At 39.8% G+C, this 22,879-nt stretch overlaps 1 protein-coding gene across 6 annotated transcripts in view; it reads left to right on the forward strand.

The window, feature by feature from the left end:
• Positions 1–21,558, forward strand: part of bahcc1a (BAH domain and coiled-coil containing 1a) — a 76,177-nt gene extending 54,619 nt beyond the window's left edge. For 4 of the 6 annotated variants that reach the window (XM_016673528.1, XM_016673531.1, XM_016673529.1 and 1 more), the window contains 19 exons: positions 547–1,491; positions 3,185–3,354; positions 3,687–3,823; positions 3,997–4,110; positions 7,502–7,616; positions 7,926–8,160; positions 8,282–8,473; positions 9,307–9,480; positions 9,925–10,205; positions 10,461–10,541; positions 11,961–12,087; positions 12,439–12,553; positions 12,996–13,071; positions 15,372–15,480; positions 15,559–15,672; positions 16,824–16,985; positions 17,719–18,959; positions 19,068–19,304; positions 19,438–21,558. In XM_016673528.1, the coding sequence (XP_016529014.1) occupies positions 547–1,491; positions 3,185–3,354; positions 3,687–3,823; positions 3,997–4,110; positions 7,502–7,616; positions 7,926–8,160; positions 8,282–8,473; positions 9,307–9,480; positions 9,925–10,205; positions 10,461–10,541; positions 11,961–12,087; positions 12,439–12,553; positions 12,996–13,071; positions 15,372–15,480; positions 15,559–15,672; positions 16,824–16,985; positions 17,719–18,959; positions 19,068–19,304; positions 19,438–19,647 (4,835 nt within the window). In that variant the 3' untranslated portion in view covers positions 19,648–21,558. The remainder of the gene's footprint in view (positions 1–546; positions 1,492–3,184; positions 3,355–3,686; positions 3,824–3,996; positions 4,111–7,501; positions 7,617–7,925; positions 8,161–8,281; positions 8,474–9,306; positions 9,481–9,924; positions 10,206–10,460; positions 10,542–11,960; positions 12,088–12,438; positions 12,554–12,995; positions 13,072–15,371; positions 15,481–15,558; positions 15,673–16,823; positions 16,986–17,718; positions 18,960–19,067; positions 19,305–19,437) is intronic. The other 2 variants (XM_016673530.1, XM_007556327.2) reach the window with 1 other exon arrangement.
• Positions 21,559–22,879: the final 1,321 nt, after the last annotated feature.

Consider the following 22,879-nt stretch of genomic DNA (forward strand, 5'->3'; position numbering starts at 1 on the left):
ACATCTAAAGTAAAATAAGTCTAAGTCTTGCTAACAAAGGAAAAGTTCTCAAGGATTAAGCAAAGCGCTGGAAATACACTGAATGGTAATTGGCATTCAGTGATCTCTTATTTCAGCTGGTGTTGTGCTAAAATGTGTGGGTGGCTCTTCTGGAAAGCCCCCAACTGACTAAACAACTCAGAGCTCAGGAAAATGTCTGCCGTCTGTGACGGCTGCATTGGGACGTCGTTCCCTTGGTGATCACCAAGAAATACCTCAGCCATGTCCCCCACCTAGCTCAGCCATTACTCTCTTTCCATCATTATAATGTCTGGCTCATGTTTACTGCATGCCAGAGGAATTTTTAGTGTAGCGGATAAACCAAAGGCCTGGCAGACTTTAAATTAAACACATACAGATTTCTCTGAGCCCCTTTCTGCTGCTGGGAGATAGAGCCAAGAACATCTTCATTAACCTGTTACTCACTTCTTAAAACTCTGCACACAAAAGGAAAGCTTGCAATAATTGTCCTTAGCACCTACTATTCATAACTTTGTCTGCTTTTAGATTTGCCTCCGGGATATACATACCCAGCCATTGCCCTGGGATACAGAAATGGACCATCCCCGCAGGATGTTCGCCTGGCTCAACCGGCCGACCTGGAAGCGGTCCAAGCAGAACCTCCAGAACACGCTCCCCAGTCTCTTGCTGGTCTAGGGGAGGAGTTAGACTGCCAGGTCCCAGTGATGCCCCTCACAGAGCCACTCCCACTCAAGGAAGTGGAGCCAGGAGAGGAGGAAAGCATGAATGAGAGAGCCCTACAACTGAGGGAGGAGGTGGAGGTCACCGCGGTGACGGCAGCCAACTATGTGCCTGACGAGGAGGGGGCCGATGAACAGGGTTCAGCTGAGGCAGATGTGCTTTCTTGCCCCCCAGTTGTGAGCTCAGTGTGTGAGACGGCTTCCTGTCCAGTTCCCCTTGTGAAAGAGCAGCCCAGTGGGCCACATCCTGTCATTACTTTAGAGGAGGAAGACGATGAGGAAGCGGTGGGTGAGGAGAGTCAGGTGCTACATGATCAAAAGGTCAACCTACATGCAGAGCAGGAGCCAGAGCTGCCTGCCATCATAGAGCTTGACCCCGCTTCCCCTGCTGTGTATGAGTCGCCATGCCCCCAGCCAGAGGCGGCAAAGGAGAGTGAGCATGAGAATAAGATGACCCAAGAAGATGCCACAGTGGAATTTCTGTGTCCTTCGCCTGCCTCAACCTCCGCCTGCAGCAATGGCGAAGAAGCTGCTGCTGTGCCCTGCAAACCTTATGTGCCCTGCTACTGGAGTCTGGAGCTGCTGATTGCCGCTGCTTTTTGCACAGATGTACCCCCATTCCCATTGTTCTCCAATAGCACGCCATCAACTGTGCTGTCACAGTGCGCCCCCAACAAGGGCATGGAGCTTCTAAGTGAGCTGGCAGATCTGGAGCTGCAGCAGATGAAGCACATCTGTGGAAAAACCCCTGGTGAGTGACAGTGGGTCTTGCATCACTCACTCAGTGCTTCTGTTTTGATTTTGTTACAACCACACACTCTAATACATTTTTATTGGCATAGCCTATAACTTTAAAGCAAAAGAAAATTAAACATTTTTCATTTTTGTCGCTACAATGGAAGGGTTTAGATCAAAATATTCGTGGGTTGGATTGGCCCAGTCAAAGTCCAGACCTAAATTCAATTGTAAATCTGTGGCATGACTTAAACACCAAGTTATCCAATCATCCAATGTGAGTGAACTTGAACTGTTTGGGGAAAAAAAAAAAAAAAAAAAAAAAAAAAAAAACTTTCTCTTTAAATGTGCAATGGTGGTTGAGACACACTGCAAAATGCTTGCAGCTGTAGATGCTGCAAAACAAACTGAATATAAATGCCCATAAAAATCTTCTTTCAAAATCATGCATCATTTCCCTTTCAGTCAACAATTGTATGCTACCATTTGTTGGACTGGTACATAAAACTCTAGCAGAATAAATGGAAGTTTGTGGCTGAAACATGGCAGAATGTGAAAAAGTTCAAGTTGTTGTATTGACAGGTATCGGGATATAAAGAGCAACACACTTCTTACCCTTCCTCCTTTTTCTCTTTCCGTTGAGACTATCCTGCAAGCTCCCTCCCAGTTGCTCATCTCTTCATGCTGATCTGGGGAGCATTTGATGGACTTTAACATGTCCCCAGAGAGGCTCCTTTCATGCTTGCCTTGTGTTGCTCATCTATTGCATGTTAAAAGCACTTTTTTTATTTCCTAAAACCTGTTTTAAAGATGCAGAAGCCTCAAGAGAGGAAGGAGAAGAAGCACTGCAGTGCTGAACTCTCAGGAAAGGGTGTGCACCCCCTCTCACTTTCTTGCCGCCTCTCTCTTATGTCCATTCGAGGAAGCTACCTCACTGTCTCGCCATCCGGCAGCTGTTTGATCCACACGTGTGCACACACAGTCAAATCAAAAAAGGAGGCACATCAGTTTCTTTTCCGTTCCTCCCAAACACAACATGTTATCAAAAGTCTTATTTGCAGTCACAAAAGCAGTGCATGTTTTCAAGTCGTTGAGCATTGCCTCGCTAATTAGAGCCTATTGTTTAAAGTGGCTTTAAAAGCGTTCTCACTGTTCAAAGCACTGTGCTTTTTAATTAATACAAAAGAATGTTTTGTATTTACCACAACATAAATGCGTTTAACTGCTCCCTTATGAGGGCTCTGAAAAAAAAAAAAAAATCACATGATTACAGAATAAGGAACATCATTTCCATGGCAGAACATTAACAGTTTAAGTCAGTTTAGAGGCACAAAAGCATTCTTTTCCAAAGAAAGAGATAAAAAAGCAAAAAATAGTGTCTTTTTTTATTTGTTTATATTTGGTAGCAGGCTTCAAAATGGCACAGATGTTAGTACTGTAATGTTGCAGTTAGAGGGTCCTGAGTTTCAGTGTTGGTTCTTGCATGTTTTCTCCATCCATACCTTGGTTTTCTCTATGCTATTCCTCCTGTGGTTCAAAAACATGACTAAGTTTGCTTTGTCAGTGAGTTTGATTATGCCCAGCTGTTTGTCCAGTTGTCCAGTGTGTACCCTGCCTCTTGCTCTCAATGACACTATGATCACAGGTATCTATAAAAATATGACCGTTATTGTAAAAAGCTTAAGCATTCGTCCTTTGTTTCCATACAGAGGAGGACCTGCTCATGTTTGATCTCCAAAGTCTTGCCACTTTGGCGACAGCCCGTGCCTTGGAGGCGGGATCACAGGAGAGCAGTAAAACTGGCCCACAGCAAAACTTCTCGGCTCGTCGGATCTTCAATTTACGAAGAAAGTTCAGCTGGGCGCCTCGTAATGAGCCGGTGAGGGTGAAACTGATGCGAGGAGATCATTAATTTAAATTCTTTCAGTTACCAATTCACATTATTTATTTGGACCAATTTATTACAACTGTCGTCGTCAAGCACTTTCCAGATGAAATCTGTCAAATAGACAGATTTAAATACATTCCAAATTTCTCCTCAATATCAAACAATGCATTGAAGTTAATTTATTTATTCAAATTGGTTTAAAGGCTTTCTATCTAAGGAAATTCATCAGATTGCATAGTCACACTCTTTTCACAGATTTTTTTTACTTTAACAAATACCAAGTTTTATCTCTAATATTTGCTTTTTTACTCTGTGTACTTCAGGTATGCCCAGCTAAAGTTAGCATGGAAACAATGGATGGCCCTGAGCTTGAAATGCGTGTAAAACTGGCTGATATACAACGCCGCTACAAAGAGAAACAAAAGGAGTTGGCCAAACTTCAGAGGAAGCATGACCATCAGTGAGTTTTTTCCATAAAGCTTCACTCAAACATAGTCAAATTAGTTAAAACTTAAAGTAGTATGCTTCCAGTTTTTAGAGAGGATTATATTTAATGTTTCACAAATAGCACCTTATGGTTTGGATGCAAGTTCATCTCCCTTCTTGTGTGTTTACGTCCTCTTGTGTATGCAGGAAGGAGGAAACACCTCGAAGTCCTGCAAGGCGAGGGCCTGGACGTCCAAGGAAGAGGAAGCCCACCCTAACCACGGGCCCTGTGTCCTCAAATGAGGGCCAAAGGAAAGTCAAGTAAGTGTAAATCAGTCCATCTCCGCTTGCCGACTGTAATCAGAGCTTTAATGAAATCACCAGCAACCAGAGATCTCCCTCACTGGCATAAACAGGACATGGGAGCTTTTAGGAATCCCCCCTTTCTTATTTGAACTCTTCTTGATCTAATAAACACCAGGAATATAAGCTATCTTTATCGGTACGCCTGACTCAGATGTGTCTTAAAATGTTTTCCAGTTGCAGAAACATTGTCTTACTTACACACAAACAGAATTACGATCCAACCTTTGATGTCGACTATATTTACCTAATGTTAAGAAATGATACACTTCAACGAAACTACAGGTGCCAAACTTACTGGTTACCAGTTTGTATATTATTTTTTAAGTTGATAAGAATTTCTAAAAGCTACTAATTGAAGATCCGTTGCTGTCTACTATTTCCTAAGCATACGAATATGACATGACAGCCTTTGGACATAAGGTTGATCTTTGGAGTCCAGTAGCAAAGAGTTAAATATGTATCACATCCATGACACGCTATGCACTTCTTAACTGGTTCTTTAGTTATGCCATAAGCCTTTTCTGTCCAATCACAAACATATATGTGGAGTTCGAGGAACACTTTTGGAGATTTTACTAAAATTGAGTGATTTTGTCAAATGGTGAAAACAAAAACTCTGGAGGTGTAGGTGTGACAAATAATGAATATGCAGAAGAGCCACTGTCAGATATGGCAGGCTAAACGTAATAACACTGAAAACGTGTAATCACTGTGGGTCTTTGAATACCATCCAACTTTTGGGATCTTTTTTTTTTAACTTGTATGAACATGAGGATGGCAGCAGGAATGTGATTTGTATCTTTGCACAAAAGGGTCCAACGCAATGTGAACGCTCAAACGGCTTAACGTAGAAAATTGGGAATATCAGAGAAATAAAGAGATACATTCTCTTATGCACAATATAAGTTTTTGATAGTGGTCACCATGGATCTGATGAACAATGAAGGGTTTCTAAACAGGCTTTAATGAGCCTTGTCTTTAGGGATTACATGGAATTAAGACACAACAGCCTACCTTATGGCATTTTCTTGTCTCCATCTTCTACCCCCCTTTCTCTCTGTGCTTTCTGGGCAACAGTCCACAGTGTTCCCAGCTGACCCTCTGCAATGTCACTTCCATTTTGCATCCGCCTGTGCACCTTTGCCCCCTCACCATGCTAACAGTAATCAGATAGGGGACACTGATGACGGGTGACAATGACACCAAGATGAAAAGGTAACAGGCCAGGTCTCTGCAGGGAGGTAGAGAGGACAGGAATATTGTTAGTTCAGGTCAGAATATAGTAAACCTCAGAATATTCCCTCACTTGTAGAATACTTTTTTTTTCTCAAGGTGAATTAAGTCCTGAAGGCTTAATTCACTTTTGTTTGCTCCATTCAAGCATCTCTCCTTCTGCTGAATGCGAATCTGTGCAATTATATAGATGTAGGATGCTTTACTGCAAAGTTTTTTTGTTGTTTTTTTGGCTTTATTTCTAAGTGCGTTTAGGGGTAGAAGGCCTCATTATTATTATTATTATTATTGTTATTATTATTATTATAAGTATTGCTTGATGGCAAACCCCACTAATCAATTCTCTTAATTAGCCACTGCATGCTCAGCCCCTAAAGCCCCCTACAGATGGGAGTCACTGTGTCATGTTGTGTTTGTCAGCAGCAGAGAGCAAGGCGCGGCAGGATTTGCCTCACAGGGACAGCTCACAAATCACTGGTACCTCTGTCACTCAGTCTGTCAGTGGGAAACGAAGACAGTCCAACTGCCAAACTACCCACTTCCACAAAAAAACAAAAAAAAAAAAAAACACATAAATTCTCTCCTTTTTTTCTTTCAATAGATTACAGGTGCATGTCTGCATTTGCTAATTACGTTATTTCAGCAGAATATGCTCACCCACAGATTTAAATGCGCGTTTTAAGTGAAACAACATGCAAATGAAGACTAAACAAAATATGCTGTACAGTATATGGTATATTTCATAAAATGAACTTTGTTACAGCTAATCATATATTGCGCTGATATTGCGTGATGATGTGATTTGGAACTACTACTTTTAGCTCTTGTTAATTTGATTCTGATATATAGAGTTAAGCAAATATATAGAATAAAAGAGCAGTCTGATATTGCAGTCAGCAGCTTAACAGATATGCTACTTGAAGATTTCCAGCTGAGGATTGATAAGTCTCCTTTTAGTCTAAATCTTATGACTGCCGTGTGTTTAACAACTGGAATTACTCACAAGGCCAATCACCTTGCCTCTCCTAAGAGAGGCAAGGTGATAGGAAAACAATCTCCTTGCTGCAATTCTAGGTTAACCAGGCAAGTGCTTTCTGCTCACCCTTCACCCACAGCAACAGCTGTCTACAAATATCTGAGGACAGTGTAGGGTAGGTGACATGACCCAGACAAACTAGGAGCTGCAGTAGCCAATACAGTCTCCTCTTTACAGTCAACATCATTGTACAGTGTGGAAAACTATCGGGAATATTCAGACTTGCTAGATCAACAGAACAATGTGCAAAGCCTACGACACCGCTTTCCACCTCTGTGATAAGCTCACAATATTGTTGATAGTTGGTGATGTAAAAAAAGTTCCACCAAAGGACTGTTGACATGAAGTCATCCACTTTAGATCAATAGTAGGCATTGTTTTCCTTTTAGTGAACAGTAATGAGTTGCCTTCTTTCACCCAGCTGGACACAGGTGTGCAGATGGAAGGAGGAGTGTTGCTTGTACTTTTATGCTTCGAGATAAAACTCTTGTTGTTTTGGTCCTTTATTACTATTCTTGTTAGAAGCAATTCTGGGGGAAAAAAATAAAAATAAAAAAATGTGTCCAAAGTTGTTTGTGGTTCTGAAAACATTTTATTGGTTTTGAAGTGATTGCTTTTAAAAACCACTAATTTACTTTGATGCTGTTACCAGCCCATTATTGATTGTTAAAGGCTTGGTTGTGATGCTTCTCTGTGTTTCTCAGTGCTATGAAAAATCTACTTGTACTGCTGAATACATATTACTTAAAAAAAAAAAAAATCTTTCATCAGCCTTTAAAGAGACGGTGTTTCTAAAAGTCCTAAAGGCTTTTCCTCGAAAAGCTTTAACGCCTCCTATACCATGTTGCTCTCCAGCGTTGCTTATTAGAACCAGTTTTTCAAGTGTGTCTCAGACGCTGAGCCCTCCTTGTCCTTTTTTGTCACTCTGTGAACCAGACACAGAGAGCACTGTTATTAGATCCCACAGAGATGTGACTCAAACTGTGTTTTTATCTGTAATGTCCTAGCGTCCTATTTTTCTTTCAAACCAACTCCATTCTCCTCTGATAAATGTCTCTCTCATGTTTTGACTGGCAGGTCGGCGGGGGTGGGGCTCAGCTCGTCGCCTGAGGACCAGGGAGGGGGCGGGGAGACCCAGAGACGGAAGAAGAGGCTGTCCAGTCAAGGCTTTGAGCGAATCAGCACTGTACAGGTCAGGGTCCTCTTGTCCTACTCCCTTTTGTCCTGTGTGCAGCCAGAAATGAAAAAAGGGGCGCTCTCTTTGTTACTTTGCATTTGATATATTCCTTTGTTGCACACTTTTTTCTAATTAGGTACTACCCTCAGGAGTCAAATCCGCTGCTCTCCATATTAATGTCTATTTCACTGAGGCTTCTGCTGTTCTGTTTTCCTCTCAGTGCATGTGCAAATGAGGGCCCTGACATTCAGAAGCTTTTTGTGGCTGCTGTAACCCGGGAGTGTAACCTGCTTTCTCTGTCTCTCTCATGCCTCTCTGTTGTAGCAGATAAAAGCACAGGGCTGCAGAAAAAGCAGTGTTCACAGCGTGCTCAGCTCCAAGCTGGTTGGTGATGTGGCTCAGCTCAAACAGAAGTCCGCGGTTAAAAGGAATCTCTCAGGAACAGGCTCCAGGGACAAGGAAGGTTCACCTTGCAGCTTAAACCTCAAGCATGCACAAAGGAGTCAGGGTGGAATCAAAGGTGAATCCAGGCGAGAGTCGGGAGGACAAAGTGATACAGGTACCCACTTTAGTTAATTGTACCTGTGGCCTTTTTTCCTGCTGGCACGTTGTTGTTTTTCCAACAATGTCAACATTGTTTTTTTTTTGTTTGTTTGTTTGTTTTTTTGCGAACTACACAGGAGCCAGTGTGGACAGTACTACCCAAGAAAGCTGGTCGGGACAGGCGCGGCATGGAAGCAAGAAGGGATCCACGCAGGAGCAAGGTTCCTCCTATTTTCACCAGGCCAGATCAAAGGTTCTACGTGGTCAGAGGCAGGAAGCAGCAAAGGAGGAGGAAAGCTCCTCCGCCGAGAGTGACTCCTCTGACCAAGGTGAGAACGTGTTTGGTATATTCTTCTCTTTCAACTTTTTCCTTTAGAGTTCATTACAACAAAGCTTCTGCCTCTATTTAGTCCTGTCCTCTGCATCCTACCCTCACACAAGCTAACTTCACTTTCTTAATCGACTTCTGCTCTCTAAATTTACTGTTTTGCAAATTTGAGTCAAGAGATGAACTAGCGCTATCGCTGCATCCGTTGTACCTCTTGTTGATAGTTTTATCATAAGATGCCACAGAATCAGATCATTAAAGGGTAAATAAACTCTGCAGTGTTTGAAGTGCACAAAAACAAAAAAAAAATCCAACTCATGTATCTACCAGTGGGAGTACTTAGTAAACTCCACACAATGAATCTCAAAGCCCAGAACTAATTTTCTCTGTTTGTAAATGACTTTAAAACCAATCATGGTGAGTGCAAAAAAAAGTGCTGATGAATGTTGCAACAGCCTGGAGTGTTTGTGGATATCCAACACCTCTGTGATTGGCCTTGTTGCCTGCTCTGGGTTAGATGTGCCGCCACAGCTGTGGATACTTGGCTGTGAGAGACTTTGACAGCCTGGAGACTTGCAGACTGGGTCAAAGAGCTGTCAGGACAAAAACACACACACACATGCACACACACACACACACACAGTGCATTGGTTCACACCAGGAAATACCACTGAAGCACTTCATATATCATCTCTGTACTAAAGAACTAACAGAGCACCGGGAAATGACTTGCCACAAGGAAAAAAAAAACATTTGTTGTCGTATATGAAACTGATGAGTTTGTTAAGATGTAGATTGAAAAGAAACTGGTACAATCTATGCTTTAACCATTAGAAGATGAAGAAGAGGAGGGAAGTTATGAGACCGATGAAGGTCAAGATTTCAGAAGTCAACCTACAAGAGACATCACTTCAGGCTCATCCATGATGGGCCCCAGTCCTTCATCTATCGTGAAACTGGAAGCCAACCAGAAGGCCAGGAACAAAAAACAGAGGCAGGAGCTGTATGGTGAGTCTTCATCACATGCCTTGATATTTTCCACATTTTATCAATCACAACTTCAATTTATTAGGAGCTTAAATCTGAGAAGTAGCAAAAAGACCCGTGGCATTTCTGTGGGAACTGTAGACGTCTACTAATCAAGTGATGTGGTGGCCCTTTTCTTTAGCAGGCATAGCTGTTCATTTGAAAGTGGGCAATCCTGGAAAAAGATTGGGACAGAGATTACCCTGATGACACTAAATATTCCAGTCTATTATATGAAATCCAGTAAAATTGACAAAGCTTGTGGTTTTAACTTTACAAAGTATAAAAAGTGCAATGGGTACGAGTATTTTTAAAAAGCAATTAGTCAGCACAATTGCCCGATATCTTTATTGGAATGACTGATTCAGCGCTCTTTACAATTTGTAGTAAGCTTGGACTGAATGTCTCTCTAATTGAACAATGCAGGGTCCCAGATTCTGTCGGCAGCAGAGAGTGAAGTCAAAGTAAAGAAGAAACCCAACAATAGGTTGGGGATCGGCCCAGCTGTGAAAAACCTCCAACACCAGCGACCCGAGGGAGGTAGGAGAACATGTGGACCCAGGTCAAAGGAGTCCAGGTGGGGGAGCCTCGGGACGAGAGGCAACCGCTACAGGAAGACCTTTGGGATGGCCACCTTCCCAACAACCAGTGAGAGGCTGAAGAGGGCGACACGCAAGAGCACAATGTTGAGGGGAGCAATCAGTAAGGTATTAAAACTTTTTTTTTTTTTCCTGAATACAAGTCATAAGGACTTTAAATGGCGATTCAGTAGCAATAGTCATTTCCATGCACAACATTTAGCCAACGTTGACGCAGCTACCCTCCTACCAAAGAGTTTTAGTAAGAACTTAAATCTACCTCTACCTTTAAAAAAAAGAGCAAGATAGTCTTCATTTGGGGAAACAGATGCCAGGAATCACTGAACAAAATGTTAATGACTGTTCTCATACTGATTTCATCAGAGGAGAAGCTGCTGGTCAGTCGGAGCATCTTCTATGCAGAACGATGATGGAAGCCGAGGACAAAAGAGCATGGACCAGCAGGTAACAGTCATATTTAATCCACCGAGTAGAAGCATCCGTTTCACAGTTTTGATATAGTTTGTTCTAAGACTGAGAGCTTCAGAAGTGTTATCCTGAAGAAACTAAACTGTTTCAGCATTTGAAAAGTCCGTGTTCTTCTACCACTTCTTCCATCCTGACGAGATTACACAGTATTGGCTTGTATGAAAAAACTGTTGGTTTGAAAACTATCTGACCAACAGGTCCCAGTGTGGTCAAGTGTAGAGGGTCAACTTCCACTTGTTTCCATTTAACAAGTGGGTCCAGTTTTTCCTCTGGGTCCACTTTTGTTTGTGTTACATAAATAGTCCTTATTTAAATGTACCATATGCAAGATTTCATGTTTTTTGCAAACATTTTTTTATCTCTTGAAGCTTGTTTTAATGCAGATGAATCTTTGGCGCCTTCCAGAAAGTAAACATCTTCCAGTCATTACTACTACAGCTGAAAGTTTGAAGGTTTAAAAATTCTCACTCCATAAATACTTATGATTTTTTTTGTTGATGATTCTTTGTAGAGCACAGGTTGAACAACTGGTCGATAAAGTTAGAAAAGAGGTTTGGACAGGCGTAGAGGGGGAACAGTGGGTATAGATCGAGGAGGATGACTCGCTGTGGTTACCCCTGAAAAGGGAACATTTCAGGATTAAACCCGGTTTATCTTTTGAAGCTAGAAAACAAATGGTCGATTCTACTTCCATGTCTGTACTGGACTATGGTGGCATTTTATACATGTGTGCTTCTCTTAAATGTTTTCATTCGCTGGATACTGTTTATCATGAAACTTAAAGATTTATGACAGGCTTAAAAGGTTTTTGACATCAATGTACATTATACGACCGGCTTGGATGGATGGCCTTGGCTACACATAAAATTCATCCCTGGCATATCTTTATTTATAAGGGAGTATTTGGATTTCTGTCATCTTATTTGTTGGCCTGCATAAATAATAAAGACGCTGGAGGATGTTCTCTTCGTTGAGAGAACTTACTTTTAATTTTGATGCATAAAATCCAAACTGAACGTGAAAAGAAATCTTTTCAGTTTTATGCTCCATCTTCTTGGACCAGGTACAGAAAGACATTAACGTAAAAGTGCTGTTGTCACTTAATGGTTTTTAAGACTGCTCTTAAAGACTTTGAGAAGGAATCATTTGTCTGTAAATGTTTTAATTGAGGAATCCTTTTAGTCTTGTATTTATGGTGGTGTTAACTTTTCCTTTTTTTCTTGTGAGTGTTTTGCAAACTGTGTGGACTGCTGCCAATCTTGGTTGCTGTTCTCTTGTAAAATACATTTTTAAAGAGATTAAAAATTCCATTGATTCATCCTTGATGAATTAATAATAATAATCATATTGAATATTATTTTTTTCTTTGATTATTTTTTTCATTATATTTTTCAGTCAAAGGGACGAGCTGTAAGTCGTCTTCTGGAGAGTTTCGTGGCTGATGAGGACTTTCAGATAGATGGCAGCAGCTTCTCAGAAGAGGAGGAGGATCGTGGTCTTTCAAACAAGAGAAACCTGAAAAGTTAGAAGATTTAATGATGAAAAATAAACCATACAGATGAAACCAGATATTTACATACGTTGTAGAAAAAGACAGATAGCTTCTTTCCCTCGTTATCTGGCTAAATGTTTCCGGTCTTAGGTCGTTTACGATGATATTTTGATTTCCCCATGATGTATTTTATCAAATTGAAGTACATTTGGCTCATTTGTTGTAGTTTCAGTTATTGAGGGGGGGAAAAAAGTTAATGTCACGTTTTACATACCACAGGCGAATATCTGGCTTCAGTTGTATCTTGAATCAAAGTTTCAGAAGTTGCATATTTTGTTGACATTTAAGATTAAGTTTTTCAATTTGCTCTTTCCTGTACAGTTCCTAACTGCATCCTGACCAAAGAACACTTATGTGACGGACTGAAGGTGCTGATCTCCAAGGAGGATGAGCTTCTGTACGCCGCCAGGGTTCACACTCTGGAGATCCCGGATATGTAAGTAGAAAACCAGGTTGCTCTTTCAGAAACTTAATGAAATGCCAACTTTTCTCATAACTGTGAATGTTTTGTTTTAGTTGAGTAAAGAAAAAAAAAGAAATCCTCTCAAATGTCATTCATGCAGACAAACATTCTTAAGACCAGGCACAAAACACTGTAATTTTGCATGAGAGGACAAGCAGTAGTTTTTTTGTTTGTTTTTTTTCATCCCCATCTGTGTCTTTTTCCTCCTTACAAAAAAAACAAAAACAAAAAAAACCATTATCTCATACCAAGCTCTAAATATCAATATCACTCCTTTGGTTCAGGCAGCAAAGAGATGCTATAACAACAGCAGAGTGGGAGTAACATATGACATAGGAGCCAGGCAAACATAATACAAGCCTCTGAAAATAACCACGTCTATTTTTCTCTCTCTGCCGTGCTCTTTTTCATTTAGCTTTAGCATTGTTATCGACGGTGAAAGGGGAAACCGACCAAGAATCTATTCACTGGAGCAGCTGCTAAAGGAAGCTGTAAGTTTACCTCACTGCACGAGAACACAATAAAAAATAATCTCCTGTCATTTTGTGTTAATTTTTTCTTTAACAATGGCAACCTTTTTGTAGCGATACTCGTCTCTTTGCTTTCCCCCTTCTCTCTCTGTGAGTCACTGAAGCCGTATAAACTTATAAATGGACACGGACAGATGGCCAGGATTTGTAGTTTTATGTGTGAGTGACTGTGAATGTCCGTTAAACCAAGCCGTGGGTGGGATAATCCCCCACAACACCTGGGTATATCCTTGTTTTCAAGCTGAAATGCGAGACGTTGTTAACATTAAATCTCTTTAAATACACGAGCTTGCCTTTTTGAACAGTTTTAATGCAAATGGAGTTTACAGTGCAAATTTGTGTTTATTATAGCAAGAGCTGACGATGGCGGCCTCTTGCATTTGGTCAATAAAAGCAATGGTCATATCTCTATACCAGGTGGTATATTTTCAGCATTTCCAAATAGGGAAAGGGGTACTAGATTTGTATACAATAGAATATCCAAACAGGAGGAACGTCAATATGTAGGGTAGGGTTTAAACTGCCTGTTATTGTTTTAGTGCATGTTTTTTTGTAATCAGAATAAAGGAAACTGCTTAAAGGTCACATTAGCTATGCAGGAGTGATCACGATTGTTTTATTTTAAAGCTAATTACAGTGACACAAAGATAGTTCACAATTAGAAAATTTTGAAAAGAAAAAAAGTATTTCCTTTGTTTTATTATTTAATCAATTGTGTTCATGTTACTGAATGTTGAAATTATTATATTTATATTTTATTTAAAAAGTTAAAAATCAGTGGGGGTTTTTTTTTAGGAAACAAAACTTGCTTTCAGTTGCCTTAAGTGATCAAGAGTATTTTTATCATTGTGTTTTAAGTATTTTCTTATAAGCATAATGTGTAGAAGAGCTAAGATAACTAAAGACTTTATTAGGACTAACAGCTTGGTTGCAGTGTATATTTAGGTTGTCCAAGGTTGTACAGTAACGTACCATCATTATTATTGGTTTTTACCTGGACAGACTGTTGTGTCATCTACCTGTTTACCATTATTTAAAAAAAAGAGAGAATTTTGATAAATCACACCAGAAAACAAGTTACCTCTTCAGCTTGTTGAAAATGTTCATGTACCTTTGATCTTATTTCCGTTGTTTTATTAGAAGTGTGCTTGTGCTCTCTGGTTTTCCAAATATTTTATTTGAAGCCATCATTAAGACATGATTTTCCTCTTGTCTGCTGTGGCTAGAGATTCCACAGAGACTCTTAGATAATAATTCATCAGATTCTCATCAGTTCTACAATGTGTTTTTTATTATTATTTCTGGATTATTTGCTCGTGGCCTTATAAAGAGCAGTAACCACAGCAGCATGTACTCATCTTCTACCATCACATCATTGTATCTGATTTTTCATAGTATTTAAAATTATATTTGTACAAACTGTAGTATTCTAGTTATAACATATGAGTTATAATATATTTTCATATTAAAGCTTTATTCTGTTTTGTCATTACATTTATTTATTTTTTTTATTACTGTTTCTAATGGGTGCAAGATCAGAATTTCCAGTTTTAGTTAAACAATTCCAGGCTTCAACTGGACAATGAACATTCAACCCCTAATTTCCTCACCAAGCTCAACTTGCTTAGTGGATCAAAGTATTTTCTTTTTCTTTCACTTTTAACTCTCCTGCGATTTTAGCACTTAGCATCTCTGGCAACCGTTCTCTTATCTAAACACTCAACACAGAGCAGCTGCTTCTAATTACAGCATACTTCCACTTTAAATGTGTCCAAAAGCCATTTATTTGACTTTGACACCAATACCGCAATTTTTACTGATCCCCGTGCCACCTTCTCCCCCCCTACACACACTCTTAACATCCACACCTCATCAGTCAAAAGGTCCCTCACCATGGCAACAGTAAATGAAAGCAACCTGAAAGGGCCCCCAGTGAGCGGCGGATGCTGAGACTGGCTGCATTGTTGGAGGGAGGATCTGGCAACCTGCAATCACAAGCCCTCTATTCAGACCCTCTTTAGTATTACTCAGCAAGTCAGGATTTACTGCATCATGGCTTCCGCTCCTTTCAGCTCTGACTGGCACGTTGGCATGAGATAAGGACCGCTTGGAAACGTGGCACAGTGGCTGTCCATTCACAATGCCCCATTGCTTTCACACTGTTTGTATGTGTGAGTGTGTGTATGCATTCACATCTTTGTTAGGGGACGTTGTCTGCAATCTGTAATGAATCTTAATTATGCTTTTGGTCTGCTTTCAAGGTCTTGGATATACGACCAGAGTCTGAGGCTGTGCTAAGTGACGGAACCAGGGTGTGTGCTTACTGGAGCGAACGCTCACGGTGTCTGTACCCCGGCTACGTTCGCAGAGGTGCGACGATAAATACACATTTAACTGAATTTGCATAGTCGTTACTTAGCAGTAAAATAGCAGTTTTGTCTCTTGCAGGAGGTTCAGTTGATGAAGGGAAGCCAGGAGTGATGGTTGAGTTTGATGATGGAGATCGCGGGAAGATTTCTCTCCCAAACATCCGACTTCTTCCTCCAGGATATCAGATCCAGTGTGGGTAGTCTTGCTTTGTAATTAACGCTCCTACAGTTATCATAAAAAAATAAAGTACACCCTTGCTAGTACTATATTTCAATAAATAAACTATGTGGGGCTTCATGCACAAAAATCTGTGCGGATTTCCCTCTGAATAATGGCATAGGATTAACTTCAGAAAAGGTCATACACACAAATAAATTCAGTATGTATGAAATGGAACATTCAGACTAGGACAGACATAAATATCTGGCTTGACACACAAATATCCCCTGTACATGTGATGGAAGCTTGTTACATACAGAAAGAAGAGGACCTTAGAATGCAGTGCATAGAAAGACTTCACAAGTAGTTATATTTACATACACGATTTGTGCTTCATCTGTTACTTCTTTACATCACTAACTCACTGTTATTATAAATCAATGTAGAAGCGTGCCAACAAAAAGGCAAGGCTGAGGCATGTCAGACATTATGCCTCTGTTTATTAATATAAACAGAGGCTCCTAAGCTGCATTTTAATCAGCAAAAAACAATGTGTCACAGGCTGGATGTGCACCTGGCACGTTAATATGTATCTGTGTTAATATGTTCTATTCCAACCACGCTGTTCATAAGAATAAATAATCATGCTTGGTCACCTCAACAGGTTGCTTATCGGCTTTTGCCCATCACACATAATTTGTAAATTACTTAAATAACAAATCTTGTTGTTGTTGTTGTTGGCATTAACAAATTTACCCTGTGATTGTGTTTTTAGCAATGTGTGTGCAGTTGATTTTTGTTTATTATAGAAAAACAATGTAAGGTTTCTTTTTACTATTGATACATCGGAAGATTTGGATGGAAAATGCTTCTTGTTGAGTTTCGTTGTGACAGTGCACCTTTTGTATGAGGTCTCTTTACTGAATTCAAACAAAATCACATAAATCACAGATTCCACCGTTACTGTTTACTAAAAATAATAGCAAAATGGAAAAGTTTGTGAAAGATTAATCACACCCCAAATCTGGAATTACATACATAATATTTAAAACAAAGAATTTAAAAGGGTTGTGAGATGTGTTTTACCATTGTTATACTTGCAATGCATATAATTTTCTGTATTTTTTAATGAAATGCTAATTTTTTCTTTTTTTTTTTTTTTCTTTTTACAATTTCTTATTAAGGTGGGGAGTCTTCTCCTGCTCTGCTGGCACCGAGCGGAACATCAGCCAAGAGAAGTTCCAGTCTGGAGCAGGCCCCAATCAGCGACAGGCCTTCTGACAGACTGAGCTCCACCAATTCTCTGTCAAACGCCCAAAACCTAACTGTTATCAAAAGGAGACCTGGTAAGATTTAATTCTGAACAGAAAATGATGTTATTCAGCTGCTGCGAAGTGGAGCCGAAGTCCCTCTTATTGCTCATAGACTCATAAATCATGTTGCTTTAATCTTTTATTCAATGACTGGTTTTAGCAACACACCTGTAAATGCGGGATTAAAAGTACTTGAGATGATTAAGCAAAGGTGACACGGAATCAAAACAAACTGAGCAGCAGTAAGCAAAATAAGTCATGTGTAATCAACCGTGTGGAAAGACAACACGGTGGAGCTGCTGTCAAATTTTGCACATCTGTGCTTGAAATTAAAAACTACCAGAAAATTTCTTGTGAACATCACACAGTGATAGCAGTGTGGTCTTACTGGCTCTCATTGGACAGAAATAAAACATTGTGCTGAGTAACAATATGGATAACCATGGAACATATTTATTAGCAGAATTATTTGCCCAAATCAACACCACATGTAAAAAAAAAAAAAAAGTAGATCATAAACAATCCCGGGTGCAATTTTTCTTATTATTTCAGTTCTCTGGAACAATTTACAGCTTGCAACATTTCTATTAAAATTGTCATCTATTACATGTTGTCATTCATGTACAATCCACCCTGTGTAAAGTTTCTGCTGAGTTAGTTAAGGTATTATCCCTAAACACTACAAAAAGTGAATGCAGCAGTGTTGTAAGTGCTTGCAATAATTCTCCTAAATGCAATGTAGGTAACATTTTGTTGTTTATTCTAGGGAGACCAAAAGGCTCAGGGAAGAAACAAAAGCAGCAACAGGCAGAAAATGCCAACAAAAATCCTCCAGCTTTCCTGGGTTTGAGTTCACTGGGTAACACCCGGAAGAGACCTGCTGACAGTCTGTTTCAGTTTAACGGGGCACCCAGGAAGGCCTTGAGAGGAAAGGAGGATGCCTTGTTTTCTTCCCCTCAAACGCAGTCCCTGACCTCCCAACCAACCAAAGGCCTTTTCAGCAGCAGCTCCTTTGAGGTGGATTCTTTTAGAAGCATTGCAAACGGCTATTCCTCCTTCTGTTCTCAGTCTGCAGGGGCAGGACCTGGTTTATCTATGGTTCCCAGGACTGGCATGTACAATGAGAAGTGTAGGCAAGATGACATGGTTGCACCAAGGAGCAGAAAGTCTGGACAGGAATTTCTTATCAAATTGGACCACGAAGGAGTGACATCTCCCAAGACCAAGAACAGCAAGGCACTGCTGCTGCAAAGCGAATATTCCAGTGTGAGCAGTATGCCTAAAACTGAGGCATACTCTCACCCAGTCCTGCTGGTCAAAGACAACAAGAAAGGTGGTGCCTCCAGAGTGGAACTCCTCTTAAAAGGAACCACTCCTCAAAGAAAGCCCTCTCCTTCTCTGCGGCAGGAGAAATATGGCGATCTGGGCTTCAGCTCTCACAGAGAGTGTCACCCTTCCTATTCTGACCTGGATGATGAAGAGGAAGAGGAAGAGAGGAGGCGGGCTGCACTGGCTGCAGCCACAGGAGGACTCAGGATGCCTGGTCGTTTTCTTTCTCGCCTCTCTGTCTCTTCTTCCTCTTCTGGTTCTTCGAGTTCTTCCTCTTCAGGCTCCCTTTCCAGTTCCAGCTTGTGTTCGTCAGACAACGATTCATCCTACAGCTCAGACGACGAGGATAGTTCGGCACTGATGCTCCAAAGTTGCCTGTCCTCTCACCAGGGACTGCTGCCATCCGCGGAACCCTCAACTTCTTCAAGGCCTCGGCAGCATTCCTTTGTCGCCAAAGCTGTTGCTGTTTCCAGTGCCAAAGGAGGCCCGTCAGAGCAGTTGTCCAATAGCAAGCCCTTGAAGAGGAAGGACTGCATGGCTGCAGTGTCGAAACCGGCAAAGGAATGCATGAAAAAACCACGGATGCTTCCAGATGACACTTCATTTATTCCAAGACCCAAGGTATCTGCATTCCTGGCTGGCCGGCAGATGTGGAGGTGGGCCGGAAACCCCACACAGGTGAGAACAGTTATTCACATTTTTACTGCATTCACCAAGCTTGATTTATAGAAAATACGTGAGGGAAAGACGTGCAGTACAATCAATCCATTTCCTTATTTTCCACAGAGACGAGGATTAAAGGGCAAGGCCCGAAAGCTTTTCTACAAGGCTATTGTCAGAGGAAGGGATACTGTAAGAGTTGGTGATTGTGCCGTTTTCCTCTCGGCTGGACGTCCTAATCTCCCATATGTGGGTCAAATCGAGAATTTCTGGGAGTCCTGGACCTCAAGAATGGTTGTCAAAGTCAAATGGTTTTACCACCCTGAGGAGACCAAACTAGGCAAGAGACATCGTGATGGCAAGGTATGTCGCAATTCTATAAGACTTACATAAAAAAAAAAAAATATATATATATATATATATATATACTAGTACATAAGATGAAATTCAAATTTTTGATTAACATCACCATGCTGTGTCTCTGTTTCCTACATAGTACGCCCTTTACCAGTCGTGTCACGAGGACGAGAACGATGTCCAGACAATCTCTCATAAGTGCCGGGTTGTGAGCAGGGAGGAGTACGAGTGTCTGACTCGCAATCAGAAGCCAAACAGTAGTTATCCAGACCTGTACTACCTGGCTGGGACGTACGACCCCACCACTGGTCAGCTGGTCACTGTAGAAGGGGTTTCTATCATGTGCTGAATTGCCACGGGGACACTACTGAAGGACTTCTTGGGCGTAAGGCTTGTGAATAGAAAACTATGCCATGGGTGAGTCTGAAAGGTCCACTAACTGTACATCAGTCACCAAAGCAGGGCTGTCTGCGATTACACACTGGAGCATTCTGGCGTCTATAAAAGTCTGGGTCTTCCTGGGGATCAGAAACTTGAACAAGTGGTGTTTCAATTCCATAATGAATCTATTTTTTTAAAAGCGGTCTTTCTTGACTGAATACTGGTTTTAAGACTTCTACTTCTGGCTCTTCTCCATTGTTTTAGAAAGAGAGCTGTGATTGCACTGGATTGTGCAAATCGTCACTGTTTGACTACGTTTCAAAAGGCTGGCCTTGTCTGAGTCATTGGAAGAAAATCTTAAGGCACATGGGGAGCGTCTTCATGCCTTTTCATTCCAGAGAAGCTGAAAACATGTAAAGGCAAAAGTGTGTAGAGTTAAAAAAAAATGTCTGTAAATATTTTGAAATCTTCCCCAATCAAGCCATACACTTCAGTACCTCTCGCCTGTCTTAACTGTTCAGGTGTACATTGTACAGATCAGTTAATGTATTGTTGTCTCTTGTCTATATGTACATAAAAGCTATTTTATATAGGAGTTTATTGTATATATGAGATGTATCTTTCCATGTTTGCAATTGATTTATTTTTATATGGGTGTAGACTGCATTGTATTGTGTTATTTCTTTTTCCCTTTGCTTTGGGGAGTCGAGATTGGAGAGATTAGTGTTGCACTGCGTTTGCCCTGCTGAGACAGACCCGAGAAAAAAGAGAGCACAGACGGAGGCAGAAGGATTTAATCTGTAACAGGAGAAGACTCACTTTCTCAAAGAAAGTAATCGCCCTGTTAAAAAAAAAAGTGTTTTCTTTCAAGTGTTACTTCATTTTTACAAAAATCATTTTTTATGTCTTTTTTTTTATTATTTATGTATCATGCATCATTATCACAAGGCAGATCCTATCGGACTGCTGTCACGGGTCAAAAACGAGTGTATCATTATGAGACTATGTTTGTGTGCGATAAGTGTCCTAGCATCACTATAATCATGTCCACACAAATAAATAAACAAAACAAACAAACGAAGAAAAAAAAAAAAACTGGGTCTTTCAATGAAAACGTGTTTGAGTGTTGCACTCATCAGAGTTTAGACTAGCACACCATGGCCTACAAAATACCAAAGTGTCTTTAGAAATTTTATTTCCTTTATTTAAATTTTTTACTGAAGCACTTGTGCAAAAATTCAGATCAGAAATCACTGGCAATTACTAAGAATGCTTGTCCTCCACTGTGTGCATAAATATGAACTCTGCATTGTGACAATGGTTTGTTCCACATGTACCTGCAGATTTTTTCAGTGCAAAAATATGCATTAAAAAAATGCCACCTCTAGGGATGTGACAATGAAGGTCAATGTACTGGCAAATATAGATGTTGACAATTTGAAATTATTTTATTCTCATCGCCATCTGTGTCTATTATGTACGGTCCATACACAATCTCAGTGCTAACTGTGAACGACAATCAGATTCACAAAGCAATGGACGAAGTAGGTTCACTCAATCTGAAAAGTTTATTTAATTTGTGCCAAGTACATTTTTTTTTTCTATTTTTGTCTTGTCTGATATGCAAGCTTGAGTATTTTTTGTTGTTGTTGAAAGTTTTATTTTGTTTGCCAACATTTTATTTATTGTCAGTTTGCTGTTTGTCCATGCCAAGAGAGCTTTATGAGAATGTAATTTGTTTTTCTTTGTTTTTGTTTTTGTTTTGTTGTGTTTTGTTTTCTTTGTTTTTGTGTGCTGTCGCATTTGCATTCTGGTCCTATAGAGGCCATGTAGTGAAAACAAATAAAGCAACACTGGATTTGTCTAATCCACAAAACAATCTATTAATTGTACATGCCTTTTTTCCTCTTCCTTTTTATTTTTGCTTTATTTGGTAGCAAATCTATTTTTGCTATCACTGCTGTCATTTCCCATCACCATATTGTGGTTAAAACCAGTTTTGTTCTGTCAAATTTCCCCCTGCTGTTTTTAAAACTTTGTTGATTAAGTGATTTAGTAACAAAAAGAGTTTGGGGAAAAAAATGAAACAATAATTTTGCTGTTTGTTGTGCATTGAAGGTATTTGAGCAAAAAGCAATGGTCATAAATTGTGATTAAAACAGAATTAAATATCATTGGGATGCCAGAATTAAAATCAATGAAATAATTTAGTGTCTTACAAAAATATTCACACCCCTAGAACTTTTTCTTCACATTTTCTCAAACGTTAATGTTTATTTTATTGGGATTAATTTTGATAGAACAACACAAAGTAATATATATTTGGGCATTATTAAAATTTTTTATTATCATTTATTATTAAATACAAGTGGTAGTTCTATGGTGTCTGCTACGATTCATTTTATTTAGGAGTAATGGTGAAAATGTCATGCAAAAGCACATAATACTTTTCAAATATTTTCCAAAACATTTTAATACACTCACATCCCTTCTTCATAAACTTTATTAAATAATTTTTGTTGTCATTTTCCAGAAAGTCCTGCAAACACGTTGGTACAACCATGTTTGTATTTGTGACCAGACAAAATGTGAAAGTGTGAGAGGTATGAAAAAATATGCAATGCACTCTGTGTTTGTTCTGTAGCCCTCTGCAAACGGAGACAGTTAAGCCTTGAGAACTATTGTCTCAAAAAAAGTTCTGTATTTAGTAATGAATCATACAATAGGCCTAAAGAAATATAGAGTCTTAATTTGACATATGAAGGAGATTATTTAATAGGTGAAACATTGTTTCATTTGCAAGTGTGTCATTTATAAATATGTGCAGCATTTTTATAGCAAATGCAAGAAACTTATTTTTCTGATTAGGTATAAATAATAGAGTAAAAAATATATTTTTTAATCAAACCAAATGCTTAATGGAATTTTAGTGTGGAATTGCTATGTCAATTCAAATCGCTAAAGTAGTTTCTAGTAAAGTAAGTCATACTGCATTATTCGAAATACATTTTTTCCTCAAATTAAAGTATTCTGTTATGCTCTTTTTTTATTAGAGCACAAGATGCCTTCAGCAACATGTGCCCTTCTCCTTTCGCAGCCTGGAGCTGCAGGTATTTTCCTCTAGCCGCCCACACAAGCCATAACCTCCAGCATCTGTCCGTTTGCATACATGCTCATCAGCTTTGACAAAGCCAATGTCT

The sequence above is a fragment of the Poecilia formosa genome, unplaced genomic scaffold (assembly GCF_000485575.1).
Source record: "Poecilia formosa unplaced genomic scaffold, Poecilia_formosa-5.1.2 Scaffold78, whole genome shotgun sequence".
NCBI lineage: Eukaryota > Metazoa > Chordata > Actinopteri > Cyprinodontiformes > Poeciliidae > Poecilia > Poecilia formosa.